Source organism: Phalaenopsis equestris, unplaced genomic scaffold, assembly GCF_001263595.1.
Source record: "Phalaenopsis equestris unplaced genomic scaffold, ASM126359v1 Scaffold000374, whole genome shotgun sequence".
NCBI classification, from domain to species: Eukaryota; Viridiplantae; Streptophyta; class Magnoliopsida; order Asparagales; family Orchidaceae; genus Phalaenopsis; species Phalaenopsis equestris.
This window is the reverse complement of record NW_018164816.1, coordinates 640,846-667,712: the sequence shown is the minus strand read 5'-3', so window position 1 is coordinate 667,712 and position 26,867 is coordinate 640,846. Positions and strand designations below refer to the sequence as shown.

Sequence of the window (26,867 nt, the reverse complement as noted above, 5' to 3'; positions counted from 1 at the left end):
ATAGGAAAAATAATCTCTCCTAATTTATAAACTTACCAAACATATCTAACCTAAATCAGAAAATAAAATATTCTGAAATAAAAATTAAAAGAACATAGAATAAGAAGAAAATAAACAAATCAAAAATTTCCTAAATTGTCTCAAGCAAATCCTCCATCAGATTTCCTTCCCCCCTAATCTTCTCAAATTTCCACATATAATACTGTGGATCATCAACACAAACTATCATGGGAGTGACTTCATTGTTCTTGACTTCTATTTTGTCGAGAAGAGAAGATTGTGCACAAAGACCATGATATCTTCAAAGCTGCTGTCATTAACGATTTTCAAAGAGTTTAAAGAGTCTCAAACTTGTTCACATGGCACTAAAATATAACCTTTTTTTTTAAATTCAGTACAGAACATATACAAATATATTTACGTTCGTTAATCCTCAAATTCAAGCCCAAAGCCAACTTTTGGGAAATATATGGTAACTAAATGAGTAAATAGCAAACTACATATTGCATTCTCACAAATGATTTAATTTTTACATTTTTTTTTTCTAATATGAAAACAAGGTTATTCTCCCACGAATGACGATCAAATTGCTCGAAAAATCGGTGCAAAGCCATGTCTCCACTTCAAACCGAACAAAATCAAACGGCAACTTGTTCTTTAGAGGAGAGCTGATTCTGTATATGTTGGGGAACAACATCGAAATTGGCTAGCTGCATCGTGTAGGAAGCGCGCCCTTTTGTCATCCCACGAAGCGTGCTCACGTATTGGAACATTTCAGCCAATGGAACCAAAGCATCAACAACCTGTATACTTAAATCATCAGAATTTGATCTTGAAAAACAGCTAAACTCAACAAGTTCTAAGCACAGAAGATTGATTAGGTGGTTGTGTTAGAGAAGAGAACAAATAACTGCATAATATAGTCATATAGATGCAGATCCACAGATTCCATCTTTCACTTTCATTTTCAACCGTTCTATTTTGAATTGCTCAAGATTGAATACAGTTTGCTGTTTTAATATCATTTTGGTATTGTTGTATTCAGTCCAATCACCTAAAATAAAATGGATTGTTGGGAAAAGATAATTAGCAATGAACATTGTAATTAAAGAGCATTTACATCTCTCCAGGGACAGTTCTTAATATATTGTCATATTTATCCTAATGTAGAACTCAGACATTTGGTGAATAAATTGCTAATTTTATAAATAACGATTTACTGATGAATAATTGAGTCAAGCCTTGTTCATAGGATTAGTAATGTGGAAATTGACTGACTTGTTCTTTTGTCACAACCTATGATTTCTCATCATGTTATTGCTACTAATGGAGAGAAACTGTGTTACTGATGCTTGCAATTTTTCGGGGAAGGTGGAGATTTCAAGTGGCAAGCACCGCACCCAGGAGCAATTGAATTTTGATGTTGTGTAAGGTGCTGAATATCATTTATTTTATCTCAAAGTTTAGTTTAAAATAGAATCAATGTGAAATATGATGATTATGTTAAAATTAAATCAAACTAATTTTGTGTCAAACATAACTACTGGCTTATAGATTATGATTAAGAAACCAATAGATAGATATACTAAGATATGCAAACTAATTTTCTTCATTTGAATAAAAAATTTTCTTCGAGTTTCAATTTTAAGTCCCAAGTTAGATGTATGGTTCTTTTGAGTACATTGCAGATAGGGCTATCTAACTTCATAGATTGTGCATAAGCTAATTTCTCCAATATATTTTATGATTGGTTAATAATACACTTTATTTTGTTTAAATTTGACACAACTAAAAATCTATTTGTTGTGATTATAATCATCATACAATTTGCATGGTTTGGTTTTTTTTAATATTTTAAGATTTATTTGATAATGAAATTATTATTTGGATTCTAATTCTTGCGTTTACAATTTGCATTTAAATGAAAAAAGCTATTGGCTTATTTGGTGGTTTATGATCCATGAATCCTAAGATCCCTTGTATAATACATATACCCTAACCATGAATCGTACATCAAATTGGTAGTAAGTTTTAGCCTGTCAAATGTCACATAGAAAAGGAATTATAAAAATAACTTAATTGTTTGTTAATGGGATGAATTTTTGGCCACATTAAAACAAGTAAATGAGTTGCTAAATAAGCAAAATTAAATATGTGACAACTTCAACCACCTTAACACAATAATTGAAAATTTGTAAGCTAATCAAGTCCGTGCAAATAAACTTGAAGTTGATTACAATCATAAAAATAAGCCAATTCAATTAAACATCAACACTCATATAAGATAGAGAAATAATCAAGATATACAATATATAAAATAACTAAAAACAATGCTTATGAAAATCATGAACATTGACATTTTCCTATGACAGAAGATACTAAAATGGAAGTTAAAGTTGAAGTGTCAATCTATGATAGTAAACTGATCCTATAATATTTATTAATTGGGTAATGGATTTAGAATTTCTTGAATGACAAATTATATGTGAGGAATGACTAGAAATATTTGCCAAAAAAAAAAAATAACTGGGCCAACTAAAATTTATAGGTTGAACATGGAGTGGTAAAGAAAACCTATGAAAGAACTTATTGAAATCAATGAAGCCTCGAAAAAATATTTGTTCTTTTCATACATGATCATCTCTTTGATGAATTCAATTTATCAAAACCAAAAACCAAGACTATTTTTGAATAATAAAAAGATTTAAAGAACTATAAATGTATTCTGAGATCATTGAAAATCTTAAAATCATAAACTACGTTAGGTCCAATTTGAGACATGAAATCAAGAATAATAAAAAAAAAAGATAACACATCACATTCTATTACTTGAGCATACCTTCAACTTGCATTAAATAATGAGCATACATTAATTATTTTTCTAAGAGTGTTACTATATATATTGGCAGTGTGTCATTTTTAGTACCGAGCAATTTAGTTTGTTTAGGCTAACACATCTAGGAGTAAGAATACTGCAATTAATTTGGATACCAAGGGGAGCTCAATTCCATCTACATCTAGGTCTAAGATTTTCACAAAGAAGTAGTTTGTGTCGTTAAATTGATCATTATGCTAGTGTGTCATATGAGGAACTTGCATATAAATATGGACTGAGAAAATGAAATCATACATTTTGATATTTTCATGAGTATGTCGAGTTAGTGATTATAAGAATTCATTCATTGATTATTTGAATTATAGGAGATGTATCATGACTTCTCTTATCATTGAATCAAATTAGAAAAGAATTTCCATTTGTCAAACATATTTCAAACAATAGGAGAAGTTTTGCAATCTCATAAACGATAGTAGGAGTTCTTGTCAAGTTTACCCAGATTGCAAGAAATTGAAATATGAACCATACGTTTGTGCCTCAAAAGTAAGGATGGATTAAATTACTATTTCTATGTCTCCAAGGTATTTAGTTTTAATTCAGCTAGCCATCTATAACCAGTACAATTTAGGGTGATGCACTACTCATAGATATTGCTCATATTGCTTTGGTTAGAACTTGTCTTTATGATTTGGAAGTTTCTCAGTTTGAGAGGGATAATGCATATGATTCCAAGACTAAAAAGAGAAGGAAGATTCTGAAACTTATAAAAAGCCTAAGAGTAAGGGTTAAGTTTGCGAAAGAATCTAGCTCCTAATGACGTGAAAAGTAATTTACCATCTTTTAAGTAAACATGAATTTGAGAAAAAGAGGAAGAAATAAAGTGTAATCTAAGCCATAGTAATTATTGAGTTAAATAATGTAATGCTTAAAATTGCACTGTAACAAATGATATTATCAAGTGTTGGATACAACAACAACAAAGCCTTAATCCCTTAATCCCACTACATAATCCCACTACATGGGGTCGGCTACATGAATTATTTTTCTCCATTGCATCCTATTTAGTGTCATATTTTCATTTAGTTCTAATAAATTAAGATAATTTTTTACAATAAGCCTAAGTCTTCCTAGGTCTACCTCAACCTTTCTAAACATAAGTCGAATCTAAAACATCTACTCTCCTAATCGGATCATCAGATGGTCGACGCTTAATGTGACCAAACCATCTAAAACGACTTTCTCTAATTTTGCCCGTCACAGGAGCTACACCAACCCTATCATGGATATATTCATTTCGCATTTTTTCTCTAAGTGTAAAGCTACTCATCCACCTAACCATGCTCGTCTTGACAACACTTAACTTTGTATTATGCTTCTCTTTTAAAGGCCAACATTCAACGACATAAAGCATTGCAGGTCTCACCACCACCTTATAAAATTTTTCTTTCAGTTTAAGCGGTACATTTCTATCACACAAAATGCCCGAAGCATTCCTCCACTTCAACCAACTAACTTGAATTTAGAAATTTGTCTTGATGAATTTCCTAACAATAATTAGTAATGAAACATAAACATAAATCAGGTCATTGATTCAGTTCCTAGATCATCATTTCCTAATATATCTCAATATGAGATTGGGTAATATATTGGTATGAATAGAAATACAATTGATTCTCATACTTTTGTGATGTCACAAAGAGTGGTCAAAAGAGAGTCAAATTGGGTCTTCTGAGCTAGGACAACGAAATGATTAGGATAACTCAATGCTCACACCATTCAAACAACACAGGACCTAACACATAAATGATCCCAACAACAACAATGCCCAATAAAATAACATGACTAAAAGAAACCTTAGCAACATAAGGGCCAGATAAAGTGAAAAATAAAAAACAGTTCAACCAACTGGTCCTAAGCGTATAAAATACTCTACGAAACACTAAAAAAAACCTAATTGTACAAATGCATCATTGTCTAAAGCATTAAAGAATCTATTATCACTGAATGAAGCTCCAAACCACAAAAAAATTTGATGAGAGCACAGATTGCTATAGCTGCTCTATGACAATTAGAAAAGATGTATCTCTCTACAAAGTATTAAACTCATGAGATCGGCACCAAACATGTGACCGAGACATGGAATCAATAATGATAGCATCATCAATTATATAGATGACACCATAGATCCTATTTGCATGTATGTACAATCCGTAAAGAGAATAAATTAATTAGAGGCTTGACCACAATTCAACATTAAAGCCAACACTTAAAACATTGAGAGTAAAATATGCAAGCAATAGAAACACCAAATGAAGCTCAATTGAAGTAAATATTCATAAGAAGTTAAATTACATATGATAGAACACAAAAAAAAATCAGATTAATTTGAAGCACATTTTGATAGATTTTTTAAAATGCACAAAAAATTAAAATAGATAAAGATTCAACATGACGAATTAATCTGATAAATAATTCAATACACATTGAGCAGTTTTCAAGGTAACTCGATCTGATATCAAGTATGAATTATGAAAATAATATTATTTCTCAAATTTTGTCGACTAAACTGAACAAGTATGAAATGACTTTGAAGTGTTCGCTAAAGATGCCTCATGTTATTGGAAGTTAATTTACATATGTAGAACAAATTACAAAAAAATGCAATTAGAGCACGCATGGGATAGATTTAAAATACATAGCAAACTAACAACAACAACAACAAGCCTTTATCCCATTAAGTGGGTCGACTACATGAATCCTTTTTCTCTATTGTGTCCTATTGAGTGTCGTATTTTCATTTAATTCTAATAGATTAAGACCATTATTTATACAGTATGCATGAGTCTTTTTAGGTATACCTTTGCCTTTCTGAACATAAGTCGAATCTAAAACAACAAACAACACGAGAAAATTCTATATGACAATTCAATTTAGAAACAAATTTAGCGCAAAACAAGTAGTTCATAAGAAAACACACTTTGATATTGAACATATGTTAATTTTTTTCTAAGAGGGTTATCATATATGTGGGAGTGCGTCATTTTTACTACGGATCAATTTTAGTTTGTTTAACCTAATACATGTAAGAGTAATAATACTACAATTAATTTGGATACTAAAGGGACTTAATTGTATCTACATCCAAGTCTTAAAATTTTCAAAAAGAAACAGTAAGTGTCATCAAATCGATCATTATGCTAGTGTGTCATATGAGGAACTTGCAAATAAATATGGAGTGAGAAAATGAAATCATAAATTTTGATGATGTTCATGAGTATATTGAGGAGTTGGTGATTATTAGAAAAAATTCATTGATTATTTGAATGATATGAGTTGTATCTTGACTATTCTTATCATTGAATATAATTAGAAAAAAAATTCCATTTGTCGAACATATTTCAAACATTAGGAGAAACTTTGCAAAATCATAAATGTTAGTCGGAGTTAAATAAATATTGTGTCTAAGTTTACCCATATTGCATGAACTTGAAACATGAACTACATCCACAATATAGATGAATGAAATAATGACTTTTGTGCCTCAAAAGTAAGGATGGATTAAATTAAAATTTCTATGTCTCAAAGGTATTCAATTTTAATTCAGCTAGCCATCTATACCAATTGAATTTAGGGTGATGCATTACTCCCAGATATTGCTCAGCTAGCCATCTATACCAATAGAATTTGGGGTGATGCATTACTCACGGATATTGCTCATATTACTTCGGGTAGAACTTGACTTCATGATTTGGAAGTTTCTCAGTTTCTATATGGTTCCAAGACTAATATACGAGGGTAGATTTTGAAACTTATAAAGCCTAAGCGTAAGTGTAAGTTTGCAAAAGAATCTAGTAATCCTAATGAAGTGAAAAATATGTTAGCATATTTTAAGTAAACAAGCATTTGAGAAAAAGAGTAAGAAAGAAAGTGTGATCTAAAGCATAGTTATTAGTAAGTTAAATAATGCGATGCTTACAACTGTACTTTAGCAAATGATATTAACAAGTGTTGGCTGATTTTAGAAAATTTTCTTGATGAATTTCCTACCAAATAATTACTAATGAAGCATAAACATACATCAAGTCATTGATTCAGTTCTTAGATCATCATTTCCTAATATATCTCATTATGAGATTGTACATTATAGCAGTATGAATAGAAATACAATTGGTTCTCAAACTTTTGTCATGTCACAATGAGTGGTCAAAAGAAGGTCAAATTGGTCTGTTTAGCTATGACAACGAAATGAATAGGTTAACTCAATGCTCACATCCATTGAAACAACACAAGATCTAACGCATAAATGATCCAACAACAACAATGCCTAAAAAAATAACATGAATCAAAGAAGACCTAGCAAATAAAATGAAAAATAAATATGTAAAAGCTCAACCAAACACTCCTAGGAATGTAGAATATATTCTACGAAACACTAAAAAAACCGAATTGTACACATCTGTCATTGTCCCAAGCTTTGAATAATCTATTATCACTGAATGAAGCTCCAAAACACAAAAAAATGACAAGAACGCAGGTCGCTATAGTTACTCCATGACTCTTAGAAAAGATGAATCTCTTTACTAAGTAATGAACTCATGAGATCGGCACCAAACATGTGACCTAGACGTGGATTCAATAATGATAGCATCATGAATTATATAGATGACACCACAGATCCTATTCGCATGAATGTACAATCCGTAAAGAGAACAAATTAATTGGAGCTTGAACACAATTCAACATTAAACTAACACTCAAAACATTGAAAGTAAAGTATGCAAGCAATAGACCAACAAATGAAGCTCAATTGAAATAAATTTTCATGAGAAGTTAAATTACATATGATAGAACACAAAAAAGAATTAGAGGAATTGAAGCACATCTGATAGATGTTTTAAAATGCGCAACAAATTAATATCGAAAAAGATTCAACATGACAAATTAATCTGATAAATAATTCAATACACATTAAGAAGTTTTCAGGAAAACTCAATCTGATATCAAAAATGAATTATGAAAATTGATGGGTGTTGGAAAATTCGTGGAGGTAGTGTAATGGATTATCGTCTTAGCGTTGCACGAAAATTCAGCACACACAGATAACAGAAGAGAAGTAGGCAGGAGGAGACACCTTGACTTTTTACGTGGGAAATCCTTGAAAGGGGGGAAACCCACGGGGCCAAGCCCAGTTGAAATAATTCATTATGAATGATGAGTACAGAGTTACATTCTTCTCTTAAATTAGGGAAGATGAAATTATAAAATTGTATAACTATAATCTAAACTTGGTGACAGCAGGTTGCGAGGGTCATTATTGATTGTTGTGGAGGTAGTAATCCATCGTGAGTGTTGTAGATGATTGCTTCATAAGTGTTGATTAGTCAAAGAAACCGTAGTAAGTAGTTACGGGAGTTATGAACTACATAAACCATAGCGGCGAGTATGAATGAAGTCCATAAGCCGCCGGGATCGGAGTCGAGAGCTGCAAGAGTTGATGACCATGTAGTTCGTTTGGGCGAGAATTAATGACATCCGTAGGCCGCAGGAGGCTAGGTCAGGAGCTGCACGAGCTGTGAACCAGGTAGGTCGTAGGGCCGAGTATGAATGACGTCCATAGGTCGTGGAGGTCGGAGTCGAGAGCTGCACTAGCTGTGAACCACGTAGGTCGTTGTTAACACATGGATTGTAGTGATGAGCTCATGTCTTACGACGATGACTGGCGGTGTCTGGTTGGTGGTGATCAACGGTGACGGTCGACAGTAGCTGAAGACAATCGACGGGTGTGGACGATGGCCGACGGTGGTCGACGATGGTCGAAATGGTGTTGAACTCCAGCACCTTCTTAGAGCTTCCAGTTCTCTCTGAAGCTTAAAGTCTCACCGCTCATGAGAATGGGGCTCTATTTATAGTGTTCTGGTGTTATTAATGCATGAATATGAATAATTTTGATCGAACGGTCCGGAGAGCTTCCTTCGATCAAAAGTTATTTAATGGACATTTGAGTGTCTTAACTATGTCAGAATTGTACAATCTTGGGCTTGTTAGATTCGTCTTGTCGAGACGCTCTATTCGACTATAAACTTGTCAGATTTGACAATCAATTGACCTTCCAAATGTGTTTGAAAATCTTTCAAGAATGGTTTCATGACTTGATCTGGGTTTGATTTGACTTGAATTGGAATGACTTTGATATCATAGGTCCGTCTCATCGAGCTAGTTAGTTTGACTATAAGTTTGCTGAAATCGGAGCTCTATATGAGCTTATATCAAAGTTTAAACATCTCTTGCTCGAAATATTATCTCAAGATCTGTGTCATGTCTCGAGATTCGTGTTTGGTGGAGTATCAGTTGCCCCACTATTTTCGGGCGAGTTCAATTTTGCCATCCAAAAATATTAATATTAGAAGCACTTATAATATTTTTGACGCAATGCTCTGACTACTTTTCATAATCTTTGATTTTATTTTAATAATCCCTTTTAATTACACGCATAAGTGAAATTCCTTCAACACAAAGAAATTTGGGAATTCCAAACGATGGGAAGCTGAAGCGGAAGTGGGATCCATGAAGAGCAGGTGTTGGAGCCGATTGTTTTTATTAATGAGTATTTAATAGCCCGGTCCTTCTTTGAGGCTATAAATAGTTATGAAGTAGAGGTTTGAGAGGGAGATGTGGAGTAGAGTTGCAACGACGCTTTACGGCGAGACGTTGCGACGGGGTGTCGCGGCGACTCATTGTGGTGACGCGACGCGTTGCAGTCGGGCATCGCGGCGACGCGACGCGTTACTGTGGTGCGTTGGGGCGAGACATCGCGACGACGCATTGCGGCGGAGCGTCGCGGCGATGCGTTGAGTTCAAGACTATCATTTGGGATCATGATTTCCCAAGAAGAAGAAAGTCGTCATGTGTAGCGGTGAAGAGTTGCGGTGCAGAATTGCAGGGCAAAGTTGCAGTGTCGAGTTGCAGCGCAGAGTTGCGGAAAAGAGTCGTGGTGTCGAGTTACGGTGCAGAGTTGCAGTGCATTGTTGCGGAGCCGAGTTGTGATGTCAAGTTGCGGCGCAGAGTTGCAGTGTAGAGTTGCGGTGCAGAGTTATAACGCAGATTTATGACAAAGAGTTGCATTGCAGAGTTGCAGTGCCGAGTTACGGCGCAGAGTTGTGGTGCAGAGTTGCGGTGCAGAGTTAAGACGAAGAAGAAAGTCGTCCTTATCGTGTGTAGCAGACAAGCAATGGAATCTTCTTTCTCGGTGCGGCGAAATGAAAAGTTGTTCCCGCTCTGCGTAGTAGGCTAGCAACGGGATCTTCTTTCTCGTTGCGGCGAAGAAGAAAGTCGTCTTGTCCTGCATAGCAAGCCAACAACAGAATCTTCTTCCTCGTTGCAACAAAAAGGAAAGTTGTCCCCGTCCTATGTAGCAGGCGAGCAACGGGATACTCTTTCTCGCTGGAGTTTTGCATTCCGCAGAAGATTCCAGTGCAACTCTTGCACATTTTTTCAAGAAATGTAGTTTTCTTGGTACGTTTTGAGGGTAAGATCTTTATGCTCATGTGGTGCTTATATCTGGAGACCCCTGAATATCATCACAAGTACTAGGATTTTGGGGAGGCGATGAGAATTCTACTCGAAGATGAGCGGATTTGTTGTAACTCTTGTACAAGTATATGTTGGTCTTTATAACATTTTTGGTCATCTGATGTAGCATTTGTAGATGATAATAATGTATTTCTTTATTCTTTCCACGGTTGTTGTGGTTTTTTAATTGTGCAAAATTCTGCAATTAAAGTTAGCTCACACTTTATAAAAGTGAGAATCGTGTACCTTTTAAGGCTCGTCTCTTCCGAGGTTGTCCTTTTAGGACTTATGTTTTATAGAGGTTTGAAAGAACCGGTATCTTCCGAGGCTCGTAGCTTTCTAAGGATTTTCAGTGAAGAACCTCTTGGGTTCATCTTCCAGCGGCATGGAAGCTTGTTGTTGGGTCTTGCCTTCTGGGCTTGACTTCTAGGGGCATGGTTGAAAGAAGAATCCATTAAGGATGTAAGAGCAGTTCTGAGTTGTATAACCTGAGATGCTCGACGAAATTAACATGTAACAAAGTCATATGAAATCCATTGAGGACGGTTGACCTATCCTTGGTTGTTGGTCGAAACTTTTGCTTGACTACCGTAACTTGTTATGGAAAATATCGAAGGAAATCCATCAAAAATTTTTTATCTATCCGAGATCGTATGTCGAAGCTTTTACTTGACGACTGTAGCCTGTAATGGAAGAGATAAAATCAAGTCCTCCTGGAATCGAATAAGCCTAGAATGAGATGTCAGAGATGCTCTGTTTTTCTCGAGACTAGGGGTAGATCGCAATAGACCGTATGTTTTTTTGAAAATATAGTTGCAGTCATACTCAAGAAAAGTGTTTAACAACTTATTAATTGTTAATTTTGAAACTTTTTGCCCCCCAACGTGGGCGTTTTCCATGTGAGCTTGTAAAACAACCCATGTATTGAGTCTTAAAGAGATCAGCTTCTTGATCTAGTTAAAAAACTCCAGTACGATGAGGGGGAGTTGAGGAAATGTTATTTGCGGCGAAGATTGTCCCCCAGTACAGAAGCAATTCTCGTAGACTTGTAATCTAAATGAAATGTGGGATGACTTCCCTATTACAGTTGTGCCCGGGATGTTAATATGAACTAACTTTCGAGACTGCAGTAAAGGTTGCCCCCATCCTGGAAGAAGTTGTGAAATAATTTGTGTCTGAATAAGATGTGAGAAGACAATCTTACTATAATTGTGCCCTGGACATTGACATGAATGACCTTTCGAGATTGCAGTGAAGGTTGTTCCCCACATTGAAGAATGCATCATAGATGATCTTCGTGACATGAAGGATGTTCCTTCGCCAGTTGGATAAAGTACATCATTGGGAAAGAAAGTAGGGGCTCGGTGTCTTAGAGTTAAAGATAATGCAGAACGGAACTTCGCTTCCCACAGACGGTGCCAAACTAATGTGTTGGGAAATTTGTAGCTGTAGAGTAATGAATTATCGTTTTAGCATTGCACGATAATTTAGCACACACTGATAAAAGAAAAGAAGTAGGAGGAGACACTTTGACATTTTATGTGGAAAACCCTTGAAATGAGGAAAAACTACAGGATAAAGTCCAAAATAATCTACTATGAATGATGAGTATAGAGGTTCATACCTCTCCTAAATTAGGGAAGATGAAATTACAAAGTTTATAACTATAATCTGACTGTAGTTCTTGGTAACAACAGGTTGCGAGAGTCATTGTTACTTGTTGTAGAGGTAGTAGTCCGTTGTGACTGTTGTAGATGGTTGCTTCAGAAGTGTTCATTGGCCAAAAAAATCATAGTAAGCAGTTACGAGAGTTGTAGACCACATAAGCCTTAGTGGCTAGTATGAATGGCGTTCGTAGGCCGCCGGGTTTAGGGAGCTGCATGAGCTGATGACCACGTAGTTCATTTAGGCGAGAATGAATGACATCTGTAGGCTGCGGGGGGCCAGGTCAGGAGCTGCACGAGCTGTGAACCAGGTAGGTCGTAGGGTCGAGTAAAAATAAGGTCCATAGGCCCCAGGGTCAAAGTCAGGAGCTGCACTAGCTGTAAACCACATAGGTCGTTGTTGACAAATAGACCGTAGTGATGAGCTCATGTCCCACTATGATGACTGACGGTGTTTGGTTGGTGGTGATCGATGATAATTGGTGGTGATCGACGGTGACAGTCGACAGTGGCTAACGGCAATCGACGAGTGTGGATGACGACCGGCAGTGGCCAATGGCGATCGACAGTGGTCGACGACGATCAGAATGGTGTTAGACTTCAACTCCTTCTTTGAGCTTTCAGTTCTCTCTGAAGCTTCAAGTCTCCCCTCTCATGAGGGTGGGTTTTATTTATAGTGTTCCGGGTGTCATTAATGCATGAATATAATTATTTTGATCGGACGGTTTGGATAATTTCCTTCAATCAAACGTCGTTTAATGGACATTTGAGTGCCTTAACTATGTCGGAATTGCATAAGCTTGGGCTCGTTGGATTAGTCTTGTCGAGATGCTCGATTCGACTATAAACTTTCCAGATTCGACAACCGTTTGACCTTCCAAATGTGTCTGAAAATCTTCCAATAATGGTTTAATGACTTGATATAAGCTTTGATTTGACTCGGATTGGAATAACTTTGAAATCATTAGGTCTGTCTCATCGAGCTGGTCGGTTTGACTATAAATTTGTTGAAATCGGAGCTCTATATGAGATTTTATCAAATTTTGAACATCCCTTACTCGAAATATTATCTCAAGATTCGTGTCATGTCTTGAGATTTGTGCTGGATAACAAAGATCTGTGGGTGGCGTATCAAAAATAATATTATTTCTCAATTTTTTATGATTAAACTAGATAATTATGAAATGACTTTGCAATGTTGTTCGGTAAAGATGCCTCATCATAATGCAAGTTAATTTACATATGTAGAAACATTAATAAAAATTAAACCAGAGCACGCATGGTATAAATTTCAACTACACAGCAAACTAACAAAAAAATTTCAACATGACAATTTAATTTAAAAAACAATTCAACACGCAACAAGTAGTTTGTAAGAAAATTTTACTCTGATACCAATTATAATGCAAGATAAAATATAAATCCACAAACAATAAAAAAAAGTAAGTAAAAATACCACTAGTTCTCAAATTCTTATGATTAAAAAAAATAAAAGATGCAATGACTATATATTAACAAATACAATGAAACAAAAGAATGATTTTGCAGCCCATTTGGCCAAATGTTTTGGTGAGATCTTTGATTTCAAAGCTCAACACATACAAGCGTGTATATATCAGCAAATAAAAAAAAAAAAAAGAATTACAGTTTTCTTCATTCTATACAAATCTTTGTGGACCATTCACTCATAATTTAAAGGAATAGATTTCCAAGGAATTCCGGTGCGTGTGTGTATGTCTATATATATATATATATATATATATATATATATCTGTGTGTGTGTGTGTGTGTGTGAGAGAGAGAGAGAGAGAGAGAAGAGTGTGTGGGTGTATGCAGCTAATTTAGCCCTAAAGCATCACACTTCTCCCATTTAGTTCATTGAACAGATAAATTTTATCCAAAATAGTCACTAAGGGACTAAAGTAAAAACAATTTTGTTCAGTTAGATTATAATGGGATCAATTTTTGTATCGTAATTTCTTTGTAAAGTTGCAGTACAAATTAGAAGAAATATAATACCCAGTCATTAAATTGTCCACACACAAATAATTTAGGGACTTTCTTGAAATTTTATCTATTATATATACATACATACAAAAAGGCATACATATATATGACGACAAGAAACCATGTCTTACATTCTTTCATAAAAAAATTATTATTATTTATTTTAATAATATTTTAATTTATAGCAAGATATGAGTAGATCAATTTTGCATCTAAGTATTTAAGACTTCACAAGCAAAAACGTTGTATTTGAATCTAAAAAAATGTTCTTTTGTGAATTAATCGATGATTTATTTAGAAATTATTGTCTATAAATAAATTTTATGTTAATTTTGATGAGATCAAATGCTTGATGGTTGCCAAAATTTACTATATATACATAATATTCAAATGTTTTACAATTTGACTAATTTTTTAGATGACTCATTAAGGGTATAATATTTTCATGGCTCTATTATTAATTGTTTAAAAAAATTGTGTATAAGTACAATAGTTTGTCTATATCATGCATCATACTTTTTATGTTGAGGATATGATTATATCAAAAGTTTCATTCATCAGAGTTATTTTTTTTTAGTTGGGCAGATTGGTGTGGGACCAGAGTAGTTCCCATTCACAGGATTTGTAATTCCAGACTATAGCAATACTTGTTCAAGGGAATGGTTTTGATGGATTTGTATGACTTATCCATATGTCACTATTTGCGATTTCTTATCATGTTGTTGATGTTGCAACTTATGGGCTAGTGAGTTACTAATACTTGCAATTTTCTGGTCAAGGGAGGGATTTCAACAGCACATTTTACCTACCCACTTGCATATACAAATTTCTGGGTTTTTGTGCAATAAATTGGTATTTTTTTCACTTCAAATTTGAATTTTGGATGAAATCAAAGTTGAATTTGATGATTATCTTGAATTAAATAAAAATAATTGAGTTAACTATATCTACTAGCCTAGGAATGAGAAGTCTATAAATAGTTGTTAAAAGGCATGTAAATTGATTATCTTTATTTAAATAAAAATTTCTTCTTCTATTTTTCAATCTTATGTATGCACGTTAGATGTGAGATTCCTTGCAGTGGAGTATACGTGCGACTACTTAATTGCATGAAGTTATCTCCTTATACTATTATGAGGCTTGGATTCCTTTGGTAACTTCTTTTCTTAACTTATCTTTTACATGTTTTAATACTGGCTAGCTAGTGCTTAAGACATTATTCAAATTTGGCAAAACTAGGAACCTATTTGTGGAGTTTAAATCAAAATGAATCATTGATTTCGTGCTATTCAAGTTTTTAGTTGATTCCTTGGGCATATTTAAGCATTGTATTATCATTGGTGTTTCAATTCTGGCATTTGACTATTTGCATTAAAGAAAATAAGTTATTTACTCATTTCGTGATTTGTAATTTGTGGTTCGTAACTCCTAAGATCCCCATATGCCTTGCATACATTGTATCATATCAGTTGCATTAGGAAACCTTAATCCTAAATTGTCCTGCATCAGCAAAAAAATATTAAAAAATGTACCATAATACAAGGGGACAAGTTAATTTTGAAGAATAAAGTAAGAAATATAGCAGAGCAAACATAAAGAGGACATAATTTACTAAAGAAAAGTATTACTTAATATGCCTACAACATGATGCAAAGCTCAACAAAAATGGACCGAGAATAAGAATATTTATAAATTTTGACTCAAATAAGGGATAAAGCTAATATGATGATGAGTGAAGCTTCTATTAAGGCTTAAGACTTGGTAAAGTAAAAAAGACAGTAATCTCTAGCAAAGATTTCAGCTAATAGAGCTGAATTTAGATTTAATGGAATCAATAAATTGGCGGTAAGATTCAATAAAATAACTTTAAAGTTTTCATTAAAACTTTAATTTGATACCTTCAGACCACCAGGTTTATCCCCAAAGTTATTAATTTGGCCTCTTCTAGAGTTCAAATCACCAATGACATCACCTAAATGCTCTTCGGGTGTGACAACTTCAACTTTCATTATAGGTTCAAGCATTCTCGGAGCAGATTTTCTCATTCCTTCTCGGAAAGCACCTCTAGCAGCCAATTGAAATGCCAATACACTTGAATCAACATCATGATAAGTCCCATCAACTAAAACAGCCCGAACATCGACAACAGGGTAGCCTGCAAGCACACCATTGCTCATACACTCTTCCAAGCCTTTCATCACTCCAGGAATGTATTCCTTTGGAACTGCTCCACCCTTTATCTCACTCTTAAATTCATAACCACTCCCAGGTTCCAAAGGCTCAAACCTCACCGTGATATCAGCAAACTGACCCTGGCCTCCAGACTGTTTCTTGTGTATGTATTGCACTTCTGAAACTCTTGAGATGCTTTCACGATAATTTACCTGGGGTGCACCTACGTTTGCCTCAACCTGCGGACAATATAAAATCTAATATTAACCAAAACAGAAAATATATGAAAGACAACTCAAGGGGGATCCATAGAGCTTTCTAACGGTCAAAGAAATAGTCACACAGGCAAAACAAGCATAAAAAAATACTATACGCAGATGCAGGAGTTAGGTAATCTTTTAAGACATCGAGATACATAAGGATTTGGCCAGAAGATCATCCCTAACCATGAGAATCTGATGGATTTTGCATTGCATTCAATCTTCGAATAAAGAATCCAGTAAAAAAAATACTGTTGTCTTTCAAATTTAAGAGAATATATCGACTTTCCTGTTTGCAACTGCTCATTGTTTCAATTAGATTTACCACACAATATGTAGCAAAAAAATATCTATGACTGTTCAGTTCAATGCAATTTGAATTTTTGTTGTCATGAAGATGGTATCATCTAAATGCCATGTTACATCTCAATGGTATGTTGTTTGAGTATAATGGTTTCTATAAAATATATCATGATGAACTTTAATTCAAAACTTCCCCGAATTGTTTCAGAATAACTATCTCGCCAATTCTACATTGGCGGAATCTATATTGATTTTGGTCGCGAGATGTCAAAGAACCAAACAATCAAAATCATTAGAAAACACAATGACACCAATATGTCAGGGAGCTAAACAATTCTTTTTGAAAACTAATCCCTCTTCTTAAGAGATGACAAATAGCAACTGAAAGTAACAACCAAGAATTTTGAAGGTAACTGAAAGCAAGAACTTATAAATCCATGCTGGCAAAAAATGCATTATAGCAGATAAAAGCCCAAGTTAAGCACCTTGAATTCCCTCTTAAGCCGATCAACAATGATCTCAAGATGAAGCTCTCCCATTCCTTCAATAACAGTTTGGTTAGTCTCCTCATCTCTTGAGAAATGAAAAGATGGATCTTCTTGAGCTAGCTTAATAAGCCCAACAGCCATCTTATCAAGATCAGCCTTTGTCTTGGGCTCTATAGCAACCTTAATGACAGGGTCTGGGAAATCCATCCGTTCAAGCACAATAGGTTTGTCAGGGATACAGAGTGTTTCACCTGTTACTGTCTCTTTTAGGCCAGCAAGTGCAACAATATCACCCGTCAATGCTGATTTGACGTCCTCTCTACTATTGGCATGCATCTCTAAGAGCCTTCCTATTCTCTCCTTCTTTCCTTTGTTTGAATTAAGAGCATATGATCCAGCAGACAATTTCCCAGAGTATACCCTAACAAATGTGAGAGATCCAACAAAAGGGTCGTTCATGATCTTAAAGGCCAATCCAGCAAAAGGCTCATCATCGCTGGGAAATCTTTCAAGGACCCTCTCTGGATCTTCTGGATCAGAGCCCTTCAATGGAGGCAAGTCTATTGGTGAAGGCAAGTAATCTACTACAGCATCAAGCAAAGGTTGAACTCCCTTGTTTTTGAATGCTGAACCACATAAAACAGGAACAAAAGCACCTGAAATGGTTCCTTTCCTAATTAAGGATTTCATGGTTTGCTCATTGGGTTCAATTCCTTCCAGATAGTTTTCCATGGCCTTATCATCTAACTCGACTATAGTTTCCATCAGTTGAGTCCTGTAGTTCTCAGCCAATTCTTGGAGATCTTCCGGTATGCATTCATAAGAAAATTTAGCACCTAATTCTTCTCCGGTCCAAATAATAGATTTCATTTTTACAACATCAACAACTCCACTAAAGCTATCTTCTGCACCAATCGGTAATTGCAGGACAAGTGGTTTAGCACCCAAATTTGTGACTATCATTTCACATGTTCTGAAAAAATTTGCCCCAAGGCGATCCATCTTATTAACAAAACATATTCTGGGGACTCCATATTTATCGGCTTGTCGCCATACAGTTTCAGATTGTGGTTCGACGCCTGCAACACTATCAAATAAGCATATTGCTCCATCTAAAACCCTGAGAGCACGCTCTACTTCCAGTGTGAAATCAACATGACCAGGTGTATCAATAATATTAATTCTGTGATTGTTCCAAAAGGTAGTTGTCGCTGCAGAAGTTATAGTGATACCTCTCTCTTGTTCCTGTTCCATCCAGTCCATTGTGGCTGTTCCCTCATGAACCTCCCCGATCTTATAATTTCTTCCAGTATAATATAGAATGCGTTCTGTGGTAGTAGTTTTGCCTGCATCTATGTGAGCCATAATGCCAATATTTCTGTAGTCCTTAAGAGGCACTTTTCGCTTTGAATCTATCAGTAATTAGAGTAGAGAATGTGTGATCAATTCAATGGATAAAAAAAAAAAAGACATAATTGTTCAAAAATATGTCTGCACATAATGCCTATGTCACTAAACTTATATAATTCATGAAAGTGTAAGGTAACCTACAATTTAATAAGAAAATCATGAGTGTAGATAACCTAAAATTAAACATGCAACGAAAGGTAATAACACTAGTGTGCAACTTTGCATGAACTATGACTCAACCAAAACATCTTTTACATACAAAAATAATAGATTGTAACCAAATATTAGTTTGAATTATTTGAGAATGATAACTGTAACCACATGTGGTAATTTGGCCATCTTTTTCATAAAGTGAAGGATTGCAACTTCAATGATAAAAAAAATTGATCTAAAACAAGATGATATTATATTAATCTAGTCTAGCTTCAAGTGAAGAAGCAAGGAAAAAATATGCCTTCTTACTCTTGTATGCACTAGTATAGCTCTAACAGTACCAAACAGATGATATAGAGAAAGTTTCCATTTTTCAAAATGGAAATCAAAACATGGAAAAATAGAAACATATAAGATTAATGTTATAGGAAATTCTTGATGCCATGCTGTGATATTTATCCATGGACAAATAATTCTGTTTCCCACACTATGCTTCCAATTACAATTTTTTTAACAAATGAATATTATTACAGAATCATCTACATGCAAACATTTGGTAGTGATTCATATCATCAAACATAAGAATGCATGTAATTCTTGTGATAGCAGTTTTCCAAGAGCAAGTACATACTATTAACTCATTCATCCAGATAAAGCACAGCTCTCATAAATTTTCAAAACCCATGGCTCATGAATCACCACAAAAAGAGCAAAAATTTAGCATACAACAAATAAACAGAAACAACAAGAGTCTTGCCTTCATCAGCCAAGGCCTTGACTGAAAGCTTCTCCTTTCAAAACACAAAATTTACTACGTAATCATTCAAATAAATATCATATCAACAAAACCTTCTGCCCCTAATCAGTTCTTGTCTCTAAAACTTGGAGAAATTCCGAATTGAGGCGTTTCAACAAAAAATAAATGCCACTCGTCCAACATAATCACTTCTTGTCTCTAAAACATGTTTTTCATCCTATAACCTCCAACAACATTCCCCCAGCAAAAACTTAAAATACAACAGAAAGCAAAAACGATTAAAACGATAAAGTTTACCATCTTCAGCAGCTGCCATGACTAGGAACTTTTCCTTTCTACCCTGAGACAGATGAACAGTAGTTCCAGACCTCAGGCGAAGGCCGCCGAATAAATCGGAGACGGCAGCTCGACGGAGACCGGGGGCAAGGAAGGAGCTGTGCGCAAGGGAGCGGCGAGAAGCGAGAGATAGGCGTCTAAGCGAGCCATGTAAGCTGCAGGAGGAGGGTGAAGCTGTTACCTTTATGGTTTCGCAAGCCATTTTGCTCCTCTCCTGCTCTTACTCGGAGCTTTCTGCTACACTACGCTTCCACGCTCGACTCACTGCAGATAACGAATGGAAACCCCGAGTTATCGGTCTTCCTCATGTCGCCAATGGATATAAAACTAGCCCTTAAATAAAGAAAAATTTGTGTGGGTATTCGAGGTTATATCCACCTTATACTCCTCTAACCTCTAATATACTTGTAATCTATTTATAACCTATAAATATATGAAAGCAGAAGTGCGAAATTTACTGATTATATGTAGATTACAGGAAAGTTACAGAGGTATAACGCGGATATAACCCACAACGCCCTCCTTGTAACCAACCTGACGTACGTCTTATGCACGCAAATTTTTTCTCTTAAAAAAAGAAAAATTTTACAATGAAACAAGTTCTGCAAATATTATTTATTTTCTTCTCAAAAATAATTTAATTTTTTATATTTTACAATAGATATTGTATGCGCTCAGTTTTAATGACACATTCGCGAATATATGTATCAATTTGAAAGAGGATAATGTGGTGTGCATTTATTTGTAAGTTATAGAATAGAGTGGCTAATTTGCAGATGAAAGGAATTCAATAGAATTGATCTCTTAATGATCTAAAAGGAAAGGAGAAAAGTTAGATTCCAAGGAACTCACCTTTAGCCTTCACACTAAGAAAAGTGAACTTAACTAAGATAAGGAAAAAATTGTATAGTCAAAAGCCACAAGGTAAGGTTCAAGTTGAAAAGTTGTACAGCTCGTTGATCTGGCAAGATAGTTCGACTCTATTAATTCGAGTGTTCGACTAAATCAGATTGTTATGCCTGATAATATGCTCTGGTGATATGTGTTATATAGCCCACATTATATTGTTGTGTTATTGCTATTATGCATGGTTGTTGATTTTATTAATTTTTTATGAAAATAGGAGACAATTTTTGAATGTTTAATTTTTAAAATAATCAAACCCGATAGCAAAAATAATATACTATCTCGAAAAATGGAAATATCACTTTACAATGGGTTCAATTAATTAAATATTTTTTTTGGATATTTGCATGATCTACGTTTAAACGATCAACAACTTTCCACTACCTAATTCAAATATTAGATGGGGTTTAGATTAATTTGTGTTGCTAATTTCTATAAAATGAAGCCCGTATAGTTAATAACATCTTAAAAAACAATGTTTTTAAGAAAATTTTAGATTAAGGTTGTGATTTTGTCTTCGAGAATTTTATAAGTTTAAGTTTTCACGATTGATTATTAAGAATGTTAAAAGAGAAAGCTCAAAAGTAGAGTAGTTATTTATGGAATACAAAAGAAGAAAATAAAAGGTTTATGATACGTAGAGACTCGGTGACATCTCAACTATCATATTATTCGACTTTATTAATTTTGAGAAAGATTAATTTAATATTCAAGTTTATATTTATTATAATTTAAGGACTTATATCACACAATATATGATTATGTGAAACCAAAGACGTGAGGATTTATGTCATAATCAATTGAGCATCCTTGAAATCCTAAGATTATTTTGAGGCTTACCGAATGAAGTTGAACCTTAGAACCTCGTCTAAAGAGAGAGAAAATATAGCAAACAAAGGACTTATAGTTCAATCCTATAAATGATTAACAAACCCGACACACAATTGGATTTACAACCTTGCTTAGAAAGGACTGTCATCTGAACCAGCATAATCACAGTAAAATTGTACGTAGCTGGTTTAATGAAATACAATATATAGATAGAGTGTTATTTATTAGAAAAGTTGGTCTTACAAGTTGGTTACAAAAATAAAGATGCTTAAATGTGAATGGTATTCAAAAAATCTTAAAACTAATGCAAATTTATCTTCGTAAATTAAAATTTAAAATTTTTATAGCTCACCACACTTGAATATTTTATTATTTTTGTTAACTCGTAGTTTGTGGGTTTTTTTATTGACAAAAATATATCAACCATGAATCTTGAAAGATTTCTATCTAAATGACCAGATGCAGCATTTGAAAGTAACATACTACTCCAATGAATATAAATATTATCTTAGAATGGATCAAATCACTTAGATGATGAAAATCTCTATGATTTATGAGTTTATAGTTTGCGGGGTCTTTTCCCTTATCTTATGGATGTAAGATAAGTTTTATTTTATTTTGAGATTTGAATATACCTTTGAGGGAATGCCCTCATAGTTAATTACAACACAGGACTTGTGGCTCCTGAGAGTACTCTTGATTAAAGTTTTAACTTTTATGGTGCACAATTATTAGTAATTTTATGTGAGATGCTTGATATTAAGAACTCAGATTGACTGATTTGAGATATTTAATGATTTTAGTGGATTGGGATTGATTCACTTAAGATGAGAACTAGAGTTAGTTATGTTTAGTTTCATTTGAAAGAATTTTTTGAGTTGATTTGTTTGTTTTTTTTTTTAAGTTTATTGCAAGTCATAAAAATTACTTATTTGATATTCAATTTGGTTTGAGTGTGTTTATATTTATTCCTTTTTAAATTTGTTTACAATCGTTTATTTAGCTTCTTTGAAATTGATTTATTTGTATACTTTTGTTTAATGTTGATTGAAATCTTTAAGTTAGTTCGAGAGTAATTCCAAAATTTATTGTAAAATTATTAAGGATTATTTAAAAATTAAGTTTATTATTATTATTTTTAGTTTATTTAAGATTTAAGATTTATTAATTCTTATTAAGGTTGGTTAAATTATATTAAAACTTGTTAAATTTAAGTTTAAGGAATTTTGTTAAAATTTGTTACGATTTTATTATAGTTTGTTAAAATTTATTAAAATTTATTTAAGTTTGTTAAATTTTATTGGGGTTGACTAAGGTTAAAGTTAATTGATGTTATGAGGTTTAATTAAAATATATAAATTAAATATGCTTGAAATTTGTTTTATTTTATAAAGTTGGTTAAAGTTAATTAAAATTTGATTAAGGTTTATTTAAAGTTAATTAATGTACGTTGTATTTCATTCAAACAGATTAATGTTGCTTGAAACTTATAGAGTTTAACTAAGATCCATTTAAATTAAAATTAATGAAAATTTATTATTTTTTATAAGATTGTTTAAACTTTATTAAATTATGATTTGTGTTTTAAGTTTGGATTTAAGTTTTAGGATCTTGAATTTGTAGGGTTTGGGTCTAATAGTTATATACTAAAAATGGAGATTTGATATTTGGGGTGGGATTTGGATTTAAGTTTGAGTTTAAGAAAAATGGATTTGAGTTTGAGCTTGGAATTTAAATTTCAGAAAATTGGATTAAGTTTGGAGCTTTTTTATTTAACAAAATTTGATTTGAGCATAACTTTACATTAAGGGGTAAGAAAGGTTGGAGGGATTTCCAGATGGAGGTGAAACCTTCATCCTAGAATAATTATACTAAAGAGGAGGCCAACTGGGTGGACTAACATAAATTTTGAGAATAATGCCTCCAGTTAAAATGCCTATGATTTTCCATTATCTCAAAAGCGCTACAATCCTTAGACTATCATACATCAAAATAATAGGAGGTCTCTATCATGATCATGGCTAATGTATACTTTCCTGCTATTTCGTTTTTTGGGGTGCATTTGTCAGTATTCGTAATTTTGTTTAAGTTTTGTTTTGTTAACATTACTTTTAATATAAATCATGTTTTGTTTTGTTATCCTCTTGAATCCTGAGTAGTTTTCTTTTTTTTTCTCCTTGCAATAAGAAGCAATCATGTGGAAGATTTGATTTGTTTAGAACTTCTTTTATTCCCAAAATTGTGATTGTGATTTTATCAATTCTTCATTTACTTTACAAACTGGTCACTTGTAATGTTAAAATTTGTTGTGAAACATAATGACCCGGGAGGGCTACGATTTTCACCCAACTAGTGAATACCACATTAATCTTTAGGATTGAGCTTCCTAGTCCATTGGTTGGTGTAAATAGATAGAGAGATAATATTTGATGGGCGTAGAATTGGTGTCTCTAGGGTGATAGGCTAGATCTTTTACTAATTTGGTCTACTGTTGGAACTAGATTCTCTGGTTAGTCCTATAGAGAGGGCATAATGAGTTCTCTAAAGGTGAGAGGCTATAATCTACTCAACATAACCATAGAATCAGAAACCTACTTTATGGGACTTAACTCTAGATTAGTCAATGTTCTTTATGCACTCGGGAGAGAGTAAAGAATAGATATGCTCCAATTTATCACAAAACCACATTTTAACCTTTAAACATTCAATTCATTCATTGGTTATGATTTCATTGCAAGGGGAAAGAGATTTTTATTATATAAGAACTTTCGAAAATTTAACCATTCTTTTTAGATTAGATTTTTATTTAATTTATTTAACTTTAATTTTATAGCAAATTAGTAAATTTAAGAAAAGCAAACTTTTAAAAAATTCCAAACTAAGACTTGATAGTAGTAGACTAGAACTTATCCTAAGGGATTTCTTACCTCAATTTTCAGTGAGATCGATACTGGGATTTTAAACAAAGTCCTATATTACTTAAAACGATATGTGTGCTTGCGTAAAACCCCTAGTGTGTAAAATATAAATCAATTATAAATTTTATATCATATCCATTTTGCATACTAGCCATATAAAAAAATTGGGTCAAGTTTTTGACCTGGAATCTAAGGAACTGTGGAATTGCGGGTCGAGCATCACTCTCGTGTTCAGACTATAGCATACTCGAACTGGCGCCAGTTCACATAATCAATTTTGGCAAGAAAATTTTTGCCTTTCCGAGCTTTGCATATAAAATAATTTACAAGGCCTTAGATATCTTTTGGCTGCTGGAGACTATAAGAAAGGCAGAGTTTTTATTAGAGAAAGGATTTCTCTTGGCTTTCTCTTGTTTCCTTGGATTGAAACCTCAAGAGGGATGGTTTCCCTTTGATATCTTAAGAAGCTTTGGAGAGTTCTATTCTATGAGAGGAGACGGTGCTATTCCTGTGAAGAAGACATATTTTATTGTATATTCTTGCTTCTGTTAGTTTTTTGCAATGAAAATATGCATGAATTATATGTTTGTGGCTTTCTCTACAATGTTTGGCTAATCATTTCTTCATGTTTCTGTGATGTAGGGCAGTGCTTTTATCATGCTTTCATTGCCTACATTATTGGTTAACCTCCAAACTTATTTACTCATATTCTGACCAACTAGGATGTTATAATGTTTCATGAAACTACAACCTCTAATCATTGCATAGTGAAAATGAATGGTTAATTACAAAATTCCGAGATGATGGATATATTCCAATGAAATTCTGTAATCATCCCAAGGGATTAGATCAGTTTAGCAGAATATCACGGGGAAAAGGAAGCCTCAATTTCATAGAATATATGCTCTTTTTGAACTAGATATAGGCATAAGGAGTACCATATCACCAATTGACAATGAACATATATGAAAACAGTAAAAAAGACATGAATGCCATAATTCTCAAAGACAGAGGAATGAGACTTACTATCTTGAAGAACTCTCGTGATTTTTCCCATTTTTGCTTTTTGCCTCTATTGCACTGAGAACTATTTCTGCTAATTAGGATTAGTACTTAAAAATTTGTTTGTGAACCCACCAAGCTAAGATCACCGGATTTGTAAACTAGAGATTTTTTCGCCGAAAAATTATTACACTTTTCCTGTGGGATCGATACGTGGTACTCTCAAACCGCATTACTACTTGACACGTGCACTTACCATGTAGATTCGACTTGCTCTGCGGTGAGATTTGGCGTGTCAGAAGATGAAGCCTTGTTCGAACCTCGAGGGGTCTCGTTATCTATCGTTCTTATAAATGATAAAACTATGAGCTAATAAGCAACCAGAAAATACTTTGAACTTTGCTGAGAGGTGCCAGTGGTACTATATAGGCTAACTGAATGATATATAGAGACCGCCCAAGGGATATCCATGGTTGCAAGCATAACACCCTCGAGAAACACTCAAGAAGAGCCAACGTGACTTGAGGGAGAGCCTTTCCACTTCTTGTTCATAGCTAGCTAGCTTCTACTCACGACCACCATCCTGGTGTCTCTTGCTTTTTATCCTCGACAAATAATTCATAAAACGAAACTTTGTTCATGATGAGAGCTTGGGATTCAAGAAACTTTTCATAGTAAGAAATCTCTTAGAAAGGTGATTGATGCACGAAATAAGGAAGAAAGAACAAATAAAGTTGGAAAGACACTATCATTAAGAGTCAAAGAAATAAGGATCTAACCACAGTTGAATTTAATCCTACATTCTTATTGTAGCCTGAAGCCTACAATTGTATGAGAGAATCTTGAAACTAAGAAATATATGATCAAAATACACTAGTCAAATCTGACGACCCTAGATGAGAAACTTATCCAAGTATGAACCCCGACAAAAACAAAGGATCTCTAGTCGACATGGAGTAGATTATCCAATTGACCGAACCGAGAAGGTCGACCAAATAAGGAGATGAACGATTAACCATCTTAGGAGCAAAAGAAACAATGAACCGACGAGAAATGATCCGACCATAGTAACAATAATCTTGAAGTTTAAGACAATTGTCCGACAATTGAAAATCTCAATGGAATTATTCACATTTCACAATGTAACTTCTATATACAATAAATATGAGAATAAAAACATCTACATGGGACTTTTGGGAAAAAATGACTAAGGGGATTGCTAGTATTATCATTTTGAGGAACTCGCCTTTACCTA

At 33.9% G+C, this 26,867-nt stretch overlaps 1 protein-coding gene across 1 annotated transcript; it reads right to left on the bottom strand.

Moving 5' to 3' along the window:
• Positions 1 to 367: 367 nt before the first annotated feature.
• On the bottom strand, positions 368 to 20,255 carry LOC110026511 (elongation factor G-2, chloroplastic). The gene is made up of 4 exons (XM_020727476.1): positions 19,917 to 20,255; positions 17,297 to 18,711; positions 15,975 to 16,487; positions 368 to 803 (listed from the first exon to the last, which is right to left on the bottom strand). The coding sequence occupies exons 1-4, from the start codon at positions 20,155 to 20,157 to the stop codon at positions 639 to 641; spliced, it is 2,334 nt and encodes a 777-aa protein (XP_020583135.1). The 5' UTR covers positions 20,158 to 20,255; the 3' UTR covers positions 368 to 638.
• Positions 20,256 to 26,867: the final 6,612 nt, after the last annotated feature.

Bases quoted from the DNA above. Each gene is read 5' to 3' on its own strand.
- LOC110026511 (XM_020727476.1), bottom strand. From the start codon at position 20,157: ATGGCTTGCGAAACCATAAAGGTAACAGCTTCACCCTCCTCCTGCAGC. The intron at 18,712-19,916 runs GTAAACTTTATC...AATTACTGATAG, and splicing joins CATGGCAGCTGCTGAAGATG to ATTCAAAGCGAAAAGTGCCT. The intron at 804-15,974 runs GTATCAAATTAA...TTAAGTATACAG, and splicing joins ATAAACCTGGTGGTCTGAAG to GTTGTTGATGCTTTGGTTCC.